The sequence below is a fragment of the Saccharomycopsis crataegensis genome (assembly GCF_037102585.1).
Source record: "Saccharomycopsis crataegensis DNA, jcf7180000000098, whole genome shotgun sequence".
In the NCBI taxonomy this organism is placed as follows: domain Eukaryota; kingdom Fungi; phylum Ascomycota; class Saccharomycetes; order Ascoideales; family Saccharomycopsidaceae; genus Saccharomycopsis; species Saccharomycopsis crataegensis.
The window spans coordinates 71,929-87,780 of NW_027043838.1; the positions used below are offsets into that span (position 1 = coordinate 71,929).

Below are 15,852 nucleotides of genomic sequence, written 5' to 3' on the forward strand. Positions count from 1 at the left end.
TTGATGAAAAAAAAAAAAAGAATAACGTAAACTCGTGAATATTTATGTATAAATCAACCTTCAAGAAAAAAAAAAAAAGATTAGAATGGAATAGAATGCATAATAGTTAAGTGGATACTAGTAGTTAAGATCGAAATTGCAACTTGAGACCTTTCAACTGGATGAAATCACCCAAAAAAAATCCAAATAACCATCAACAGTAACCCAATTAATCAAAATGCAGCATCAAGGTTGAAAGTCCTAAATTAAACAGCCCAACAAAAGATCTAGAAATAAATCGACCAAGCGAAAAAAAAAAGAAAAGAAAAGAAAAAAGATGATGAAAAGGGACTATTGGTACAATCTTCTATCCAACTCCCTCAAAACATTAACCACCGACCGTACTTCAACTTGCATTCCTCTAGTTGTCAACTTCCCAACAATTGTATTGAAGTCCATCTTCTTGAATGACTCGTGTCTACTCAACGTCTTGTATGCGTCAGAACAAGGAATGAATAACTGTTTCCCATTAGCATTAACTGATGATGCTGTGCTGAATGATGAATTAGTATTAACAATAGTAGAAGACACAGGTGCGTCTGTAATTACTGGCAAATTGATCAAAGAGCTGCTATTAGATCTACGGATCTTTGGAGGTGGGGCTTGGATAATTGGAGGTGTTTTGGCTTGAGGTTTGGAGATTGGACGAGATCTTTCATCAGATACTTTTGAGGCGATGGTAGTACAAAACAACGTGGACAATGGGTCCGACTGACACTGAAGACAAGTGCCTGGATTTCCTGTACATCCCGATTTTACTGCCACATTACCACTCCCAGAATCATTCTCGGCATCCTTACTTTTAGAAATGTTAAACTCTTTGTTGACGCTGTCCATCAAAGATTCCTTGACTTTTGGGAGTTGCAAAGTATCGGAAAAGCCACCAACATTGGAAGTTGGATTTGCTAGAAGAGTTATCTTTGGAATCAGCTCACTATGCCCGGAGTAATTACTATTATCATGATCATGGCCGTCTATTGACATTTGAGGCTGGAAAGAATTGGCATCCATGGATCTTATAACCTCTTTCAGGGCTTCCCTACAAACACAAGGGGTATCGTCCGAGCAAAACCCACAAGGTTCAATGGAATCCATATCTTTAGAGACAATTGATTTAAAAAGTGCGGCATTGCTAAAAATATCCGACGAGGAAGAGGAAGAGGTAGAAGATGAAGATGAAGATTTTGAAGTAGTATTTGAAGATGATAACGCATAGTTCATGTTCTTATCTTTATTGATATTGTTGGTTTTAGAATCTTTAGCCTTTTGAATGAATCTAGCAAATTTTTGCTGTTTCCTGCTGGAATTTTTACTATACTGGCTTGTGAAGTCAATTTCATTACCATCGCTTGGAAGTTTTCTCTTCAATGGTACGGCATTCACCGGCACAAAGTTTTGAATTGCTTGGTCAACCTCTTTCTGATCCAATTTGATTTGTTCACGAATTATGCTACTGGCATTATTTGCGGCCTTCTTTATTCCAATACTTTCACATATACAATCGTCTTTTTCGCAAGCGCCACAATCGTCATCATTTTCATTATCATCAGTGAGCCCAGTGGTGGAAGTAGAGGGATCATTCACGGAAAATGGACTAGCATGGTGACTGGAAGGAGTAGGTAAAGAACTTGTGGAACTGGCGTTAGAGTTATTTCCATGCTGATGCTGATGATGATTTTGGTTATTAAATACAAACGACGCATTAGAATTCATGAAATTTGGAGAGTGCATACCATACCCTCTGGAGTTTTGTAAACGTTTGATTTCATTATTTTTGTCATCGAGAATTCTTTCCAAATACGTGATTTTGGAACTTAAATTACTAATGATGTCTGATTGATCGATATTTGGAGACTTGGCATTAGTGTCGCAAGTTGGACATTGCTTGGATTTTAGCTTTTTGGACATCCGATTCGCTTTGTCCAGCAAATTTTTGTTTTCCACCAAAAGTGTCTGGAATTTACTGTTCAAGATGTTATGATCATTATTTAGATTTGTCAAGCCGATTTCTAGATTATTACGCTCCAATTTCAACTCCCCTAGACTAAGTTCTAATTCCTGAATCTTGTTAGCCTTTCTTTCTCTAAAAGCCCTCTGAGCTGCCCTATTCTGGGCCTTTCTCTTGGTGGTTGGGGTATCCAATGATGGTTTTCTGCCAGGTTTCGGCCGAGGAGGCAACACCCATTGCTTGGAGGTCAGGATCTTGACTTTCATAACAGAAGCAGTAGCAGCAGAAATCGGTGAAGCTGATGACGCTGGCGACATTATTAATGAATTTCGGTTTTGATAGCTATTTTATTATGAAAATACTTTTCTGTTGTGATTTGTAATGATCTCTCGCTTTATGATGTAAGAAAAACGGCAATGCAACATAAACACACCCTCGAGATATTGTGACCCTCTATAATTAAAGCGATAGGATACAACCACGATGTTCAAGATCGCTGATATTCTAGTGTCATCCGGTCAAAGAAATATAATAACAAGAGCATCAGATGGGGTGCAACAAATGGGTAATTTCGAGGATGACTTAAAAAGAAACACAACAACGGGGTGCGGATAAAAAAAAAAAAAAAAGAGCATGTGACCTAACTCACAATTATCCTTATATTCATTTCAGTTTACTAATTGATCTAAGAGACTTCATCAAATGAAAATAAAATTTATTATAATATATAAGTAAGAAAACCCATTTGAAACAAGAAATTGAAGAAAACAAAAAAAAAAAAAAAAATGAAACCAATTATTGGAAGAAAAACAATCATTAAATAAGAACAATAATGAAAATTCAATCATATATCAACAAAAAAAAAAAAAATAACAATAAATAGATGAACATGGTATCGAGAATAGTATTTGGGAAATAGCAATTAAAAAATAAAGAAAGTCCAATGTCAATTTTTATTTTATTTTACTCTTGTAATCTCAGCCTTGACAATCTAATTGTCTCCTCTTTTTCTGTTTCCTTCACCAGCATTGCCGTTTTTACTACTGCTAGCGCCAATATTATCCAACAATACTGGTTTCAACACCTGCTCATCAAACTCATGGAACCATGTAGAAGAATCATTTGATGGGGATAGCAAATGTGAGAGATTGAGATTGGTCATTCCTGTATTAGCGTTGGCATCAGCTAACTGCCCTATTGAGCTATTTAGCAGTGTGGTGCTTTCACCGTTATTGAGATTGATGTTACTGGTACTGGTGCTGGCTAATGGTGGGATATCTCCCAATTCACTAGTGATTTCCTCGTCATCGAGCAAGTTCGAAGAGCTTGAAGGTTTCGATTTTGACAAATCATCAAGATGAAAGTTATTACCTCTGTTGATATTTGTGGACACTGACAGATGTCTAGATTTTCCTTTATCGTCATCGAGATACGGGCTGCGCGTGAGTTTAGGGTTATACTCATTACTATTTTTATGAGAGTATCCGCTTTTCAAAGGCTTGCGGTACAGAGAAGCAGGATTGATGTTGGTGGCTGTAGGTAATATACTACCAACCCTTGGGGCTTCGATATCAAATTCATCATCAGAGTCATTTTCTTCGACACATCCGGTTTTAATTCCCAAAATCTCCAACATTCCAGCAGTGGTTCCTCCAAAGATGATCACTGTAAGCACCACCACCACAAGCACAGTAGCGAGCAAAGTAGATTTGTGCTCCCCTTGAATCCCCATTGCTAAAGCAACCCCAACAGCACCACGTAACCCAGCCCAAAATGTCATCATTTGGTATTGATATGGAATTTCTTCTTGGCCTGGTCCATTGGATGAACGGTACATAAAGTTAACAAATCTGGAAAGTGGGAAAACCGCGCACCAACGGGCAACACAGATAGAAATAACCGTTACAATGATGAGTAAAGGTTTATACACCAATTCAACTTCGGTGAAAAGCGATAACCCAAGGTAAATAAAGATGAAATTTTCTGATAATTGCGCCAAGAATTGGAAAATGTATTTTGTGGCAATTTGCGTACGACGCGACATGTTATAGTAGGCGTAATGCTTGAGAGTAATGCCAAAGAATAATAAACTGACAATTCCCGACATATGGCAACCGTTGGAGAAGAAGTAAGACTCATAAGCAAATAACAAAATCAAGCAGGTTTCAGTTTGTGGGTAGCGTCTAATATGGGAATGCTTCAAAATTAAAGCTACCATGATCCCTACCGCAAGACCAATCACTAATGACACAGTGAATGTCATCAAGAACAACCCAATCCCTTGGAATAAAGATGAGAGTTGTGCAGATTTACCGTGGAATTTCTGACAGGTTTCAAACATGACGATGGAGATCGCATCATTAAGCAAAGATTCTCCAAGAATGATGGTGTATAACTTTGGATCGACTTTGTAGGCGTTGAAAATTGAAAGAATTGTCACTGGGTCGGTGGCGGATAAGGTTGCCCCAACCGAAAGAGCGTCAACGAATGAGATATTGATGGCCTCCAACCCTAGAGAAGTCCAGATAAACAAGATTATCCCGAGCACCATGGCAGATATAAAGGTGCCGGGAATAGCAAATACGAGAATTGAGCCAATATTCTTGAAGAAATTTGCCTGGTTTAGCTCAAACCCGGAATTAAGAATGATAGGAGGCAATAGCACATTGAAGAAATATGATGAATTAAAGGTCACTGTATCTTGGATGTAATGACCTGGGGATACTCTGATAATCAACCCAACAATCATTCCATAAAAGATCGACAACACGGTTTCGTGGACGCTGCTGATTCTTCGTTGTTGTAAATAGTATGATGTCCAAAGCGCCGAGCCCAAAAGGAACAATAAGATGAAAATTGCCCAGGATGAGAAGATTTCTTCTGCCATGGGATTGGAATTCTCATCATCACCAGAGTCATCAGGAATAGAGGCGTCTAGGTCATCGGGATCAATAGCTCTTTTAACAAGAAGATACGTGACGTCTTTTGCTAATGTTAGTAGAGACATATTAATTGATCAAGGGGAAAACTGATGAGTGTTATAAAGCAGTAAGAGGAAAGTGATTCATCAACGAGATAGAAATATGGAGCAACAATTCCCAAGATATTCCCCCAATGTATATATGGTATACATGTGCTTTATATTCTATGGCTACTGCAGTTAGTTGTATAAGCTACTGTTTTTTTTTTTTATTTTTCTGCCTTTCCTGCCACGTGAGACAAAATGGTTATACCAATTTTTTTTTTTTCCCTTTCTTTCTTTTTGTTGAAATCTTTTCTGGGGTCATTTCTACTTATCACTGCTGGTAAATATATTTAAATTGTCACTCTCGTCGCTCGTTACTATCATGGTCAGCTGTAAGTATACATTATACATGTCCATGGGCACATCATGTCTAGTTTTCTGTTTACTGCGTTGGTTTTCATAGTACTAACATAATTGGTAGATCGCCCTATTGTCATTTCTGGTCCTTCTGGTGCTGGTAAATCCACTCTTTTGAAGAAACTCTTTGCTGATTTCCCTAACCAATTCGGTTTCTCTGTGTCCAATACCACCAGAAAGCCTCGTGAAGGTGAAGTCGACGGTGTCCACTATAACTTCACCGAAGTGCCAGTTTTCCAAAAGATGATTGAAAACAACGACTTTGTCGAATGGGCCCAATTCAGTGGTAACTATTACGGTACCTCTGTTGCCAGTGTCAAGAAGTTGACCACAGGGGAAAGCAAGCGTATTCCTATCTTGGACATTGATTTGCAAGGGGTGTTATCCGTCAAGAAGACTGACTTGGATGCCCGTTACATCTTCTTGAGCCCACCATCGATCGAAGAGCTTAGACAAAGATTGGAAAAGAGAGGTACCGAAACCCCAGAAAGCTTGCAAAAGAGAATCGACACCGCCAGTAAGGAACTTGAAGAGTCGAAAAAGGGAATCCACGACATCATTATTGTCAACGATGACTTGGACAAGGCCTACAAGGAATTAAAAGAGTTCATCTTCAAGGAAGACGCTTGAATGGCTCTGTCTCTGTTGCTTGATACATTTTTGTTATTTTTTAGTTTTCTGCTTCGACAATGCTTTGTTAACATATTATAAATAAAGCTGGATTTATATATTATCTATGTTTGGCAGCTACCGTAGGCGGGTGAAAATACCCCAAATAAAGTAAGCCAAAATAAAACAAAATTAATGGAAAGTGCTCCTACACCGACCTTCCCAGCACCCAGTTATAACCATTTATTTACTATTATCAGATATCATTTAGAACAAATGGGCTGGAAAAAAGTGAAAAAAAAAAATGATCCAAATGGAAAATTCGAGGCTTAAAAATGTTTGCGCCTCCAATTTTGTAACGCCAACAACAAAAAAAAAAAAATTGGATTTTGTGAAAATTCGGAGAGAATCAGAATATCAACCTGTCATCAACTGTTCCACCAAAACATTGCTGCCAGACCATCCAGACCTTATCCAATAGTTATTAGCCATTCTTTTAAAACTATTACAACAAATACTAATAGTAGTATATCTTCTCTCCTTATTATTATTGCTGGGATAATCGTGATTAGCCTCTGTCTCTGTTGTTCCATCGCTTATCGCTGTTTCCTGGTCTTGATATTTTATCTAGGTACCTGTGTGATTGCATTTCATCTTTGTTAATTCTCTATCATATCTCATCAGTCTTTCCCCCTTGCCAAATTCCTCATAATAAAAAATAATGATAAAACAAAAAATGATGAGACTTTTTGGGAAAAATGACGAGACTAGGTCCAACAAAAAATCGGATCTTCCAATGTATGTTGAATTACTACAAACTTTCTTTTTGTTTTCCACTTGCTGATAATTGATTTCTATCACTGTTTACTAACATCATATACAGATCAGAAAGTGACAAATTCAAACCTCTTCGACATTCAAGGCGTCAGAAGCTTGTCAAAGTCTCATCCTATCTTACAGGGATGATACTTGTCATATACCTTCTCGTCAGTTGGTGTAACAGAAACCCACAGGCCATTGATATTGAGGCTTGGTCATTGTACCATCGTACAGCTGGGTTTTTCTCGGGATTATCGCATGATATCACCAATTGGCAACAAGATCAAGATGAACTAAAATTTCCTGATTCTAAAGGAGGTTTCCTGGCCCTCAAGGCCGAAGAAATGGCCAATACTGATGATTATCGTCATTATACCGTCACTGCTGACGGAGTCAAAGAAGAACATAGATCCAGTATGAAAGAAGTTGAAGATGAACTCCATAAAACTGTGGCATATTATGACTTGAACGAATTCCAAGGGCATGCCGAAGGGTCAAACCAAGGAGATGTGGTATTATTGTTGATCCCTTTGAGAAATGCCGAGCATGTGTTGCCATTAATGTTCAAGCATTTGATGAATTTGGATTACCCTCACTCGCAAATTGATATTGGGTTTCTCGTCAGTGATTGTTCTCCTGGTGATCGGACTTTGAATATGCTATTTGAATATTCGATTTTATTGCAAAATGGAAGTTTGATGAACGATTTGGTGGCGCATGAACAAGAATTACGATCACAACAACTCCAAGGATCATCTGATTTATACTTAAAGTACATGCCAAAAGAATATTTGGACAAGATCAGTAAGCAATTCAAACCACCATACCATAAAGAGTTTGACAAGCCATTCAGATCGGTTCAAATCTTTGAGAAGAATTTTGGACAAGTCATTGGTCAAGGGTTCAGTGATCGTCATGCGGTTAAAGTTCAAGGGATTAGAAGAAAGTTGATGGGGAGGGCCAGAAACTGGCTAATCAGCACCACCCTCAAACCTTATCATTCATGGGTTTTTTGGAGAGATGCCGACATAGAAGAAGCTCCATCATCAGTAATTCAAGACTTGATGAAATTTGATTTTGACGTGATTGTGCCCAATGTTTGGAGACCTTTGCCAGAGTTTTTGGGTAGCGAACAGCCGTATGATTTGAATACTTGGATCGAATCGCCGCCAGCATTGGAATTGGCGGCGACTCTTGATGAAGATGATGTTATTGTCGAAGGGTACGCTGAATATCCGACCTACCGAGTTCATTTGGCGTATTTGAAAGAAAATGACGGAGATAAGAATGCCATCATTGAAATGGACGGTGTTGGAGGGGTTTCGATTCTTGCCAAAGCTAGAGTATTTCGTCAAGGGGTTACTTTCCCGGCATTTACGTTTGAGAATCATGCAGAAACCGAAGCGTTTGGAAAGATGGCACGTAAGATGGGGTTCAAAGTAGGTGGATTGCCTCATTATGTTGTATGGCATATTTATGAACCTAGTGAGGACGATTTGAAGGAGATTGCCAGTAAAGAGAGGAAAAAGAGAAGACAAAAGCACCAATAAATAGTTTATTATTATTACTGTTATCATTATTATTATTACCATTATTCGTTTTGTTTTTTTCTTAGTTGTGTTATGTATGCTATTTGATATATACAATTATGGTTATTATTTACGATGTTATTTTATTTCACTTTTTCTTTTTTTTTTTTTTTTTTCAATAAAAAGAAGTTTATATGTTGGGATATATATATAAATAAGATGGCTACTTAATCGTTAAGTGCTGTAGATGTTGGCCGATTGTGTTTATAAGTTATCAGTTTGTGTTGACCTATGTGTTGGTTGATACATGTTGTAACAGATGACAACGTATATCAAAACAGAGATATATAAATAGACACAAATGTAAATGTACAAATAAATTAAGGGTTGTCAATAATTATTGAAAGATATACTTGTTTTTGCAGTGCTTACAAAATAAATGTATTTTATGTTAAATTGCAATATATTGAAAGGATTTCTATATACATACAACAGAAACAAACACCACTTGGTGAAAGAATTATTCGCTCTGGTTGACAAATTGGTAGTATGTGTGACACAACCAACCGCATGGAACGCAAGTAAGCAACCACATCCATGGAAGAGGGAGGCCCCGATAAATAACAGGTAAGCTAAAGCTAAAGCTAAGCTGCCTCCCCTCCACCATCCCACTATTGTTGTGCCCCTATCTGTCACTCCCGGTAGATGGGTGGTAACCGCTGCCAGTGTCAAATCGCGGCGTGGGTGTTCCATGTTCCATGGATGTCTGTCAATGTCCCAGTGTGCACCGTTACCCTGGGGGAGATTCTGTCCCGATTAGGCAGCTCCCAAACATTCCCACCCCCAGCGACCCATGTGCCCCCGCGCATCTCTCTGCATCCATGCGTAGGTCACCCTGATCGGGAGGGGAGGGGGCGTATCGATGTATTTTTATTTCGGCAGCAGAAAATTTTCCATGGATGGTTTAAATAGCCTTCAATTTGCCGTGTTTTCGTTCTGTTCCTCTTCCTAACTTTTCCCAATTTCCCTTGTTTCAGTATTTTCTTCCAGTGACCATTCGCTTGTCTTGTTACACGATACTATATTTATTGATTAGATATCTGTCTTGTTTACTGTCCACTCGCTAGAAATCATCGCATACAATAACATACACAATGCAATTCAGAACTGCCCTCGTGTCCTCTATTCTTGCCGCCACCGCTTTGGCCTCTAACTCCACTGTCACCAGTGCCACCTCTTCCTCCTACGCCACCCCATCCGCCTCCGGTACCGCCACCTGTACCTACTCCAAGGGTTACACCGCCACCGCTGCTGCCGATATCCAAAAGATTGTCGGTTGTTCTACTTTCGATGGTGACATTTACATCGAAGGTGACGCCATCACCTCCGTCAACTTGGCCAACGTTGAACAAATTGTCGGTTCTTTGACCGTCAACAGCGCCACTCAATTGACCAGCTTTGTTGCTGACTCCTTGATCGCTGTCTCTGACACCTTAACTTTGACTAACTTGACTATCTTGGAAGACTTGGAACTCCCAAGATTGTACAAGGTTGGCTCATTGCAATTCCAAGCTTTGCCAGCCGTCGGTGTCTTGTCCTTCACCAACGGTTTGGAAGAAGTTGGCAGCATCTTGATTTCTGACACTTCTTTGACCAACATCACCGGTATGGTTTTCACCACCGCCGACACCATCGACATCAACAACAACAACGACTTGGAATCCTTCGAAATTTCAACTTTGAAGACCGTTTCCACCGCTCTTGGTGTCACCTACAACTCGGAAGACATTGATGTTGCCTTCGAAGACTTGATCTGGGCTAACAACATCACCTTCAGAGATGTTTCTTCTATCTCTATGGACAACTTGACCGCTGTCAACGCCTCCCTCGGTTTCTTCAACACCTCTGTGGAATCTATTGTTTTGGACAACTTGGAAACTGTCGGTGGTACTTTGTCCATCACTGGTAACTCTGACTTGGCCGAAATTGACATGTCCAGTTTGACTTCTATTGGCGGTGCTTTCATCATTTCTAACAATAACGACTTGCAAAGTATTAACGGTTTCGATTCCCTTAAGACTGTTGGTGGTGCCATTACCTTCACTGGTGACTTCACTAACGCCACTTTATCTTCTTTGTCTTCTGTCAAGGGTGGTGCTACTATTGAATCTACCGGTGACTTGGACTGTTCTGCTTTCAACAAGTTGTCAAAGAAGGGTGCTATCCAAGGTAAGGGTTACAAGTGTACCTCGCCACACACCTCTGTCTCTGCCAAGGCTTCTAAGTCTACTAGCAGTGGTTCTTCTAGCAGCAGTGACAGCAGCTCCTCTTCTAGCACTTCTACCTCTAAGGCTGCTGGTGACATTGTTGCCACTTCCTTCGGTGGTATCTTTGCTGCTTTCGCTTTGTCTTTCTTCTAAGCAATTTGCTAAAGCCATCTCAAACAGAGAAGAATTCAGTTCTTATGTTACAGTGTGTCTGTTTTTTCTCTATTTGCTTCACTAAAGCTGTATTTTTCAATTCATTTTGAAGGATATGATATATAGACCTCCATTTCAGATAGATAAAAAAAAAAAAAACTCATCAGAAGTTCATGATCAATGTTCTTCGAAACTCTCAACGCCACGAAACTAATTATTATTTTGATTGATTGTTGTTACCATCTTTCTTTTCCATTTTTGCTGCTATTTTTTTCTTACAATTTTTTTGGTTTTTTCGTTTTATTTTATAAAAGAAGCTTTTATTCAAAGCTCTATTTAATTTCCTAGGAATCTTTTTACAAAAAAAAGTTTCTTCTTGTCAATTATTGCTAGTGAATAGTCTTAGAGAATATCTACTTTGCAATAAGATAGTTCTTAATATTTAAAAATTTTCAATAGTTTTTTCTAATATACATATTAATATAGTCATCTAAACATTATTCAATGTACCTTAAATAATAAAAAAGGGTTAGGACGATCATCCTTTAATAATGTATTATACCCAGGCCATTTGATTAGTGAAATGAAACTTGAAAAATTTTTTTACGACGAGAAACAAGTACCCTGTCCCTTAAATATGTATCATCATGCTTGTTCGGTGATGCAAAAGATACCGTAAATTTGTAACAAAACATGAAACGGGTATATATGTGGATTAGGTTCCACTTGTTGTCTTAATTTTCCGTAACACTTGATAGATCGGTGCGAAACTCTTTGTTTTGTTTTGATTCATTTTCTGTTTTCTGTATATGTACATATGTATCTGGGGTTACCCACTGGTGATCGTCACGAAATTTTTAGCTGCTGTCCAAATGGGGTGATCGATTGATCATTTGGTGGAAAACCAAACTGTTTTTAGCGGCTTATTTTTTTCTGGTGTTTCCCGTCCGCTCTCGGATGCCACGGGGGTGAAGGCGCAGTGCTGAACCCTATTTTTGCGCGAAATGAAATCTGTGGGACACTCACCCACTCAGTCCCACTCACAAGTTATAAAAATAAACTCTGTTATCGGTGAAAATTCTCTCGAATCCTCAAAATTTTTATTGATGAAAACCACTCAAATTTCAAGTGGAAGGGGCCAGTGGTATCATGGCAAGATTACTTGTTAGCCTCTGCAATTACTGGATAAATGTAATAAATGAAAAGACGGAAAAAAAAAAAAAAAAAAAAGAAAAAAAAGAATCGGTTTCACGCTCCAAAGAAACACATGCCTTCCATATAGACTTGCTTGACAAACCATTCTTGGGAACAATTATTTTAAGGGTATCACACCCCTAGTATCTGGTTGTAAGCGACGTCTTCACTGCAATGTCAAAAGGAGTCCGGTTGATAGACACCATTGGGTGCTTCGTTTCAATTTGTTAAATATTTATTGTGGTACATGTATCATATTATTCAGAGCGACCACTCATTTACAATTATTATCTTGATCATGCCCCCCAGTGCTATTGGTTTTGCTTTTACAGTCATTTGTCAATGCCGTGCCCAGAACCACTGATTTCTGGTAATGCCAGATTCAAAGAACACCAATGTAAGCAAGGCACAAAACGGAACAACAAAAGAACATCAACAATTAACTGAGGATCTATGATGAATCAAAGGTCTTATTGATTGTCACTTAAACATGAAGCTTCAGGTCATTATTATTATTATTATTATTATTATGTAGAAAGAGAGAGGGAGATGAAAAGTAATCTTGTAGATAGTATGCCCTTCTACCGGGCTCGATGCCAAATTACTAGCATGGCACAATTCCTCTTGGCGAATTAGATTCTCTAATATCAACTTCGCTCTCAGTGTGTTAACTGAGTTCAATATAGTTGCCAAGTTGAAGCTATATTCAACCAAGACAAATGATGAGGTTCGACTGGTTATTTTTAGGATTTTAAAGACAATCTTTTATCGTTGAATTCATTGATCATAAATATATATATCCAGGCGGTCTCTTGTAAAAATAAATTCATTTTTATTAATAAACATAATCATTCAATTCAATTCAATTCAATTCTTACAAAGAAACTCTTTCATTTTTATTTTAATCTTCAATTCTTTTCCTAACTTCTTTTAACAATGCAACTCTCTATTACCGCCTTAACCACCCTCGCCTTTGTTACCTTGGCCCAAGGTATGGTCATCCCATCGGTTGAACCAATCAAAAGGGATCAAACCGCAAACTCCACTATTGCATCCCCTCCAGTGCCAAAGGCCAGGCTTATCATGGCCCCATCTGATGTCGCTGTTGCAAACAAGTATATTGTTGTAATGAAGAGTAACATTTCTTCTACTGCTTTCCAAGCCCACAAGAAATCCGTGCAATCCATTCACTCTACCAGCTTGGCCACCTCCCAAAAAGCTTTTGCCGCAAGCTCAGAAGGCAGTGGGATCGTCAGTGAATTTGACATTGATAATTACATGAAAGGTTACACCGGGTATTTCACCGAAGACACCATCAAGTCATTGCAACAATTGAGCGAAGTCGAATTCATTGAACAAGATGCTACCGTGAAAACTTTTGAATCCGCTAAGCAAACCAACGCTACTTGGGGGATCTCAAGAATCTCTAGCAAGAAGTCATTGAACGGTGCTACTACAGGAACTTATCTATACGATGACGAAGCCGGAGAAGGGGTCACTGCATTCATCATCGACACCGGAGTTAATGTCAAGCATGAAGAATTCCAAGGAAGAGCCTCTTGGGGTAAGACCTTCCCTACCGATGGTGACCAAGACGGGGTTGGCCATGGTACTCATTGTGCCGGTACGGTTGCTGGTAAGACTTATGGGGTGGCTAAGAAGGCCGATATTGTTGCTGTTAAAGTGCTTGGTAATGATGGTTCTGGTACTAATTCTGATGTGATCAATGGTATTCAATGGGCTGCTGCTCAACACAAAAACAATGTCGCCACCAAATCTGGTTACAAAGGGTCTACTGCTAACATGTCCTTGGGTGGTGGGAAATCCACCGCTGTCAACAACGCTGCCTCTGCTGCCGTTAAAGCTGGTTTGATGCTCGCTGTCGCTGCTGGTAATGAGAACCAAGATGCTTGTAACACTTCTCCTGCCTCTTGTCCTGATGTAATCACCGTGGCTGCCTCCAACAACAAGGACGCTAGAGCATACTTCTCCAACTATGGTGAATGTGTTGATATCTTTGGCCCAGGGGTCGATATATTATCTGCTTGGATCGGATCGACCACCGCCACCAACACCATCTCTGGTACTTCTATGGCCACTCCACATATCACCGGGTTGTTGACATACTTCTTGTCTTTGGCTCCTGCTTCGGATTCAGAGTTTTCTTCTGCCTCCTCTTCCCTCACCTTGGAACAAATCAAGAAAGCCATTGTTGCCTTTGGTACTCAAGATGTCATCTCTGATGTTCAAGGAACTCCAAATGTCCTCGCTTACAACGGTGCCGGCGGTGACTTGTCCAAATTCTGGAAATTCGTTTAAGCCCTTTTCTCTGATTATTTTTACTATATTTCAGCTCTTCATTAGGATATTACTCTAACTTTTTCTATTAGTTTTTTCTTCAATTCTTTTGTGAGGCACTTCTACTCAGTCAATTCACACAACATTATTTTATCATACAGATTTATGTATAGTTGTTTTCATTATTCATTTTTCACTATAATTCAATCAATTATTTATGAGTTTATTAATCTTAATTGTAAGTTGGCAATTTTCTCCAATAGATTTTAATTTGTTGATCACCAAAAAAAAAAAAGTTCTAAAGAAATATCCATAATGGTCTCATAGGTTTTCATAAAAAATATTTCCCTCTGTAGCTTTCTCCAAAATGGTTTTCTGATACCTGGCAAATTGCGATGGCTAATAATTCTAAATAACTGTCCAGCTTAATCAATCACTATTGCTTTCTACTACGAGAAAAGATCGGTTAGTTATTGAAACTCAGCAGCACTTAGCTGAAATGATGATAACAAAGAACTCTCATTTACTTAGATCCAACAAAAGACAATTATGCCAATTGACGTATTAAATATTGCTCTCTAGAGCCTTCACCAATAATATCAGAAAATATTTGAATATAATAACAATATTGGCTTTTGGAATGAGCTCCAGACATTTCATCATCTTGCAGCTCAACCGATCTAATACTCTTCAATCATTATATGACTTTTCAATAAAACAATTAAAAATGAATTATGTACCATCATGGGCTCATGTATATAGTACATGAAAACACAATAACAAAGATTCTTCCACTACGTGTTAGATCAATACAAGACATTTTACAGAAACAAAGCCTCCTTTTCTCTAAGAGAATCAATCACTTAACAAAAAAAAAAAACATCATAATTATACAATCTCACAAAAAACAAAATCATTTATTAGCAACATATTTCAACCTGTCTTGAACACCATGTATGCCCTTTCTCCAATATAGAAATAAATGAACTTTCCAGCTTCGTGAGTGATGTAACTGCCAAAGTCGGTACCAACTATAACGTGCCAAACATGCCCCTGGTTCTCATCAAGGTCTTTTTTCAACAATGAAGCAACTTCTTTTTCAGGCTTTTCACCATCCTTTGATAGTTCAGCAATCTTGTCAAACACGTAGTCCTGAAGCTCTTGCGACTAAAAAGAAAAAAAACATCGTCGGTCAGTACTATTTCCAAAAGAAAAAAACAACATAAAAGAGATCATCCATGTGTATCCATTCAACAATTGATGATTCCAAAAAAACAACAACAACAACAACAAACAAAACAAAACTGGAATATATACAGTTCAAAAGAATTAATAAAACAATAAAAAATCTCTCGAATGCAACTAAAATCAACATACCATATCCACGCTCTTAATGACTCCTTGAAAACGCAACATGTTAGTAAACAAAAATCAATTTACTGTATGTCATATCATATCCCACCCCTTAATTACAAAATATAAAGAATATACTCACTTTTCTGTTCCATCGTTTTACTTTCGTTCGTCATGGTCTCACAATTGATAAATAACTAATGACACTTTCATATATTATATATGAAGCATCTTAATAATTTCCCACGCTTGATTTCAAAA

At 38.3% G+C, this 15,852-nt stretch overlaps 7 protein-coding genes across 7 annotated transcripts; 4 read left to right on the plus strand and 3 right to left on the minus strand. All coding sequences in view use genetic code 12, as the record gives it.

Annotated features, from left to right (window-relative positions):
- Positions 1-330: 330 nt before the first annotated feature.
- DASC09_057310 (bZIP transcription factor) lies at positions 331-2,304 on the minus strand (the record flags this gene model as incomplete). Its single annotated transcript, XM_064999315.1, has 1 exon — positions 331-2,304. One exon carries the CDS (start codon positions 2,302-2,304, stop codon positions 331-333), a length of 1,974 nt encoding a protein of 657 aa, XP_064855387.1.
- A 674-nt stretch (positions 2,305-2,978) lies between these two features.
- On the minus strand, positions 2,979-4,994 carry NHX1 (bifunctional K:H/Na:H antiporter NHX1; the record flags this gene model as incomplete). Its single annotated transcript, XM_064999316.1, has 1 exon — positions 2,979-4,994. One exon carries the CDS (start codon positions 4,992-4,994, stop codon positions 2,979-2,981), a length of 2,016 nt encoding a protein of 671 aa, XP_064855388.1.
- A 340-nt stretch (positions 4,995-5,334) lies between these two features.
- Positions 5,335-5,999, plus strand: GUK1 (guanylate kinase; the record flags this gene model as incomplete). The annotated part of the gene is made up of 2 exons (XM_064999317.1): positions 5,335-5,344; positions 5,434-5,999. The coding sequence occupies 2 exons, from the start codon at positions 5,335-5,337 to the stop codon at positions 5,997-5,999; spliced, it is 576 nt and encodes a 191-aa protein (XP_064855389.1).
- Positions 6,000-6,699: 700 nt separating this feature from the next.
- VAN1 (Van1p) lies at positions 6,700-8,347 on the plus strand (the record flags this gene model as incomplete). Its single annotated transcript, XM_064999318.1, has 2 exons — positions 6,700-6,776; positions 6,862-8,347. 2 exons carry the CDS (start codon positions 6,700-6,702, stop codon positions 8,345-8,347), a joined length of 1,563 nt encoding a protein of 520 aa, XP_064855390.1.
- A 1,133-nt stretch (positions 8,348-9,480) lies between these two features.
- On the plus strand, positions 9,481-10,746 carry ECM33 (Ecm33p; the record flags this gene model as incomplete). The annotated part of the gene is made up of 1 exon (XM_064999319.1): positions 9,481-10,746. One exon carries the CDS (start codon positions 9,481-9,483, stop codon positions 10,744-10,746), a length of 1,266 nt encoding a protein of 421 aa, XP_064855391.1.
- Positions 10,747-12,876: 2,130 nt separating this feature from the next.
- On the plus strand, positions 12,877-14,259 carry DASC09_057360 (S8 family peptidase; the record flags this gene model as incomplete). Its single annotated transcript, XM_064999320.1, has 1 exon — positions 12,877-14,259. The coding sequence occupies one exon, from the start codon at positions 12,877-12,879 to the stop codon at positions 14,257-14,259; it is 1,383 nt and encodes a 460-aa protein (XP_064855392.1).
- Positions 14,260-15,171: 912 nt separating this feature from the next.
- Positions 15,172-15,767, minus strand: DYN2 (dynein light chain; the record flags this gene model as incomplete). Its single annotated transcript, XM_064999321.1, has 3 exons — positions 15,172-15,405; positions 15,616-15,638; positions 15,734-15,767. The coding sequence occupies 3 exons, from the start codon at positions 15,765-15,767 to the stop codon at positions 15,172-15,174; spliced, it is 291 nt and encodes a 96-aa protein (XP_064855393.1).
- Positions 15,768-15,852: the final 85 nt, after the last annotated feature.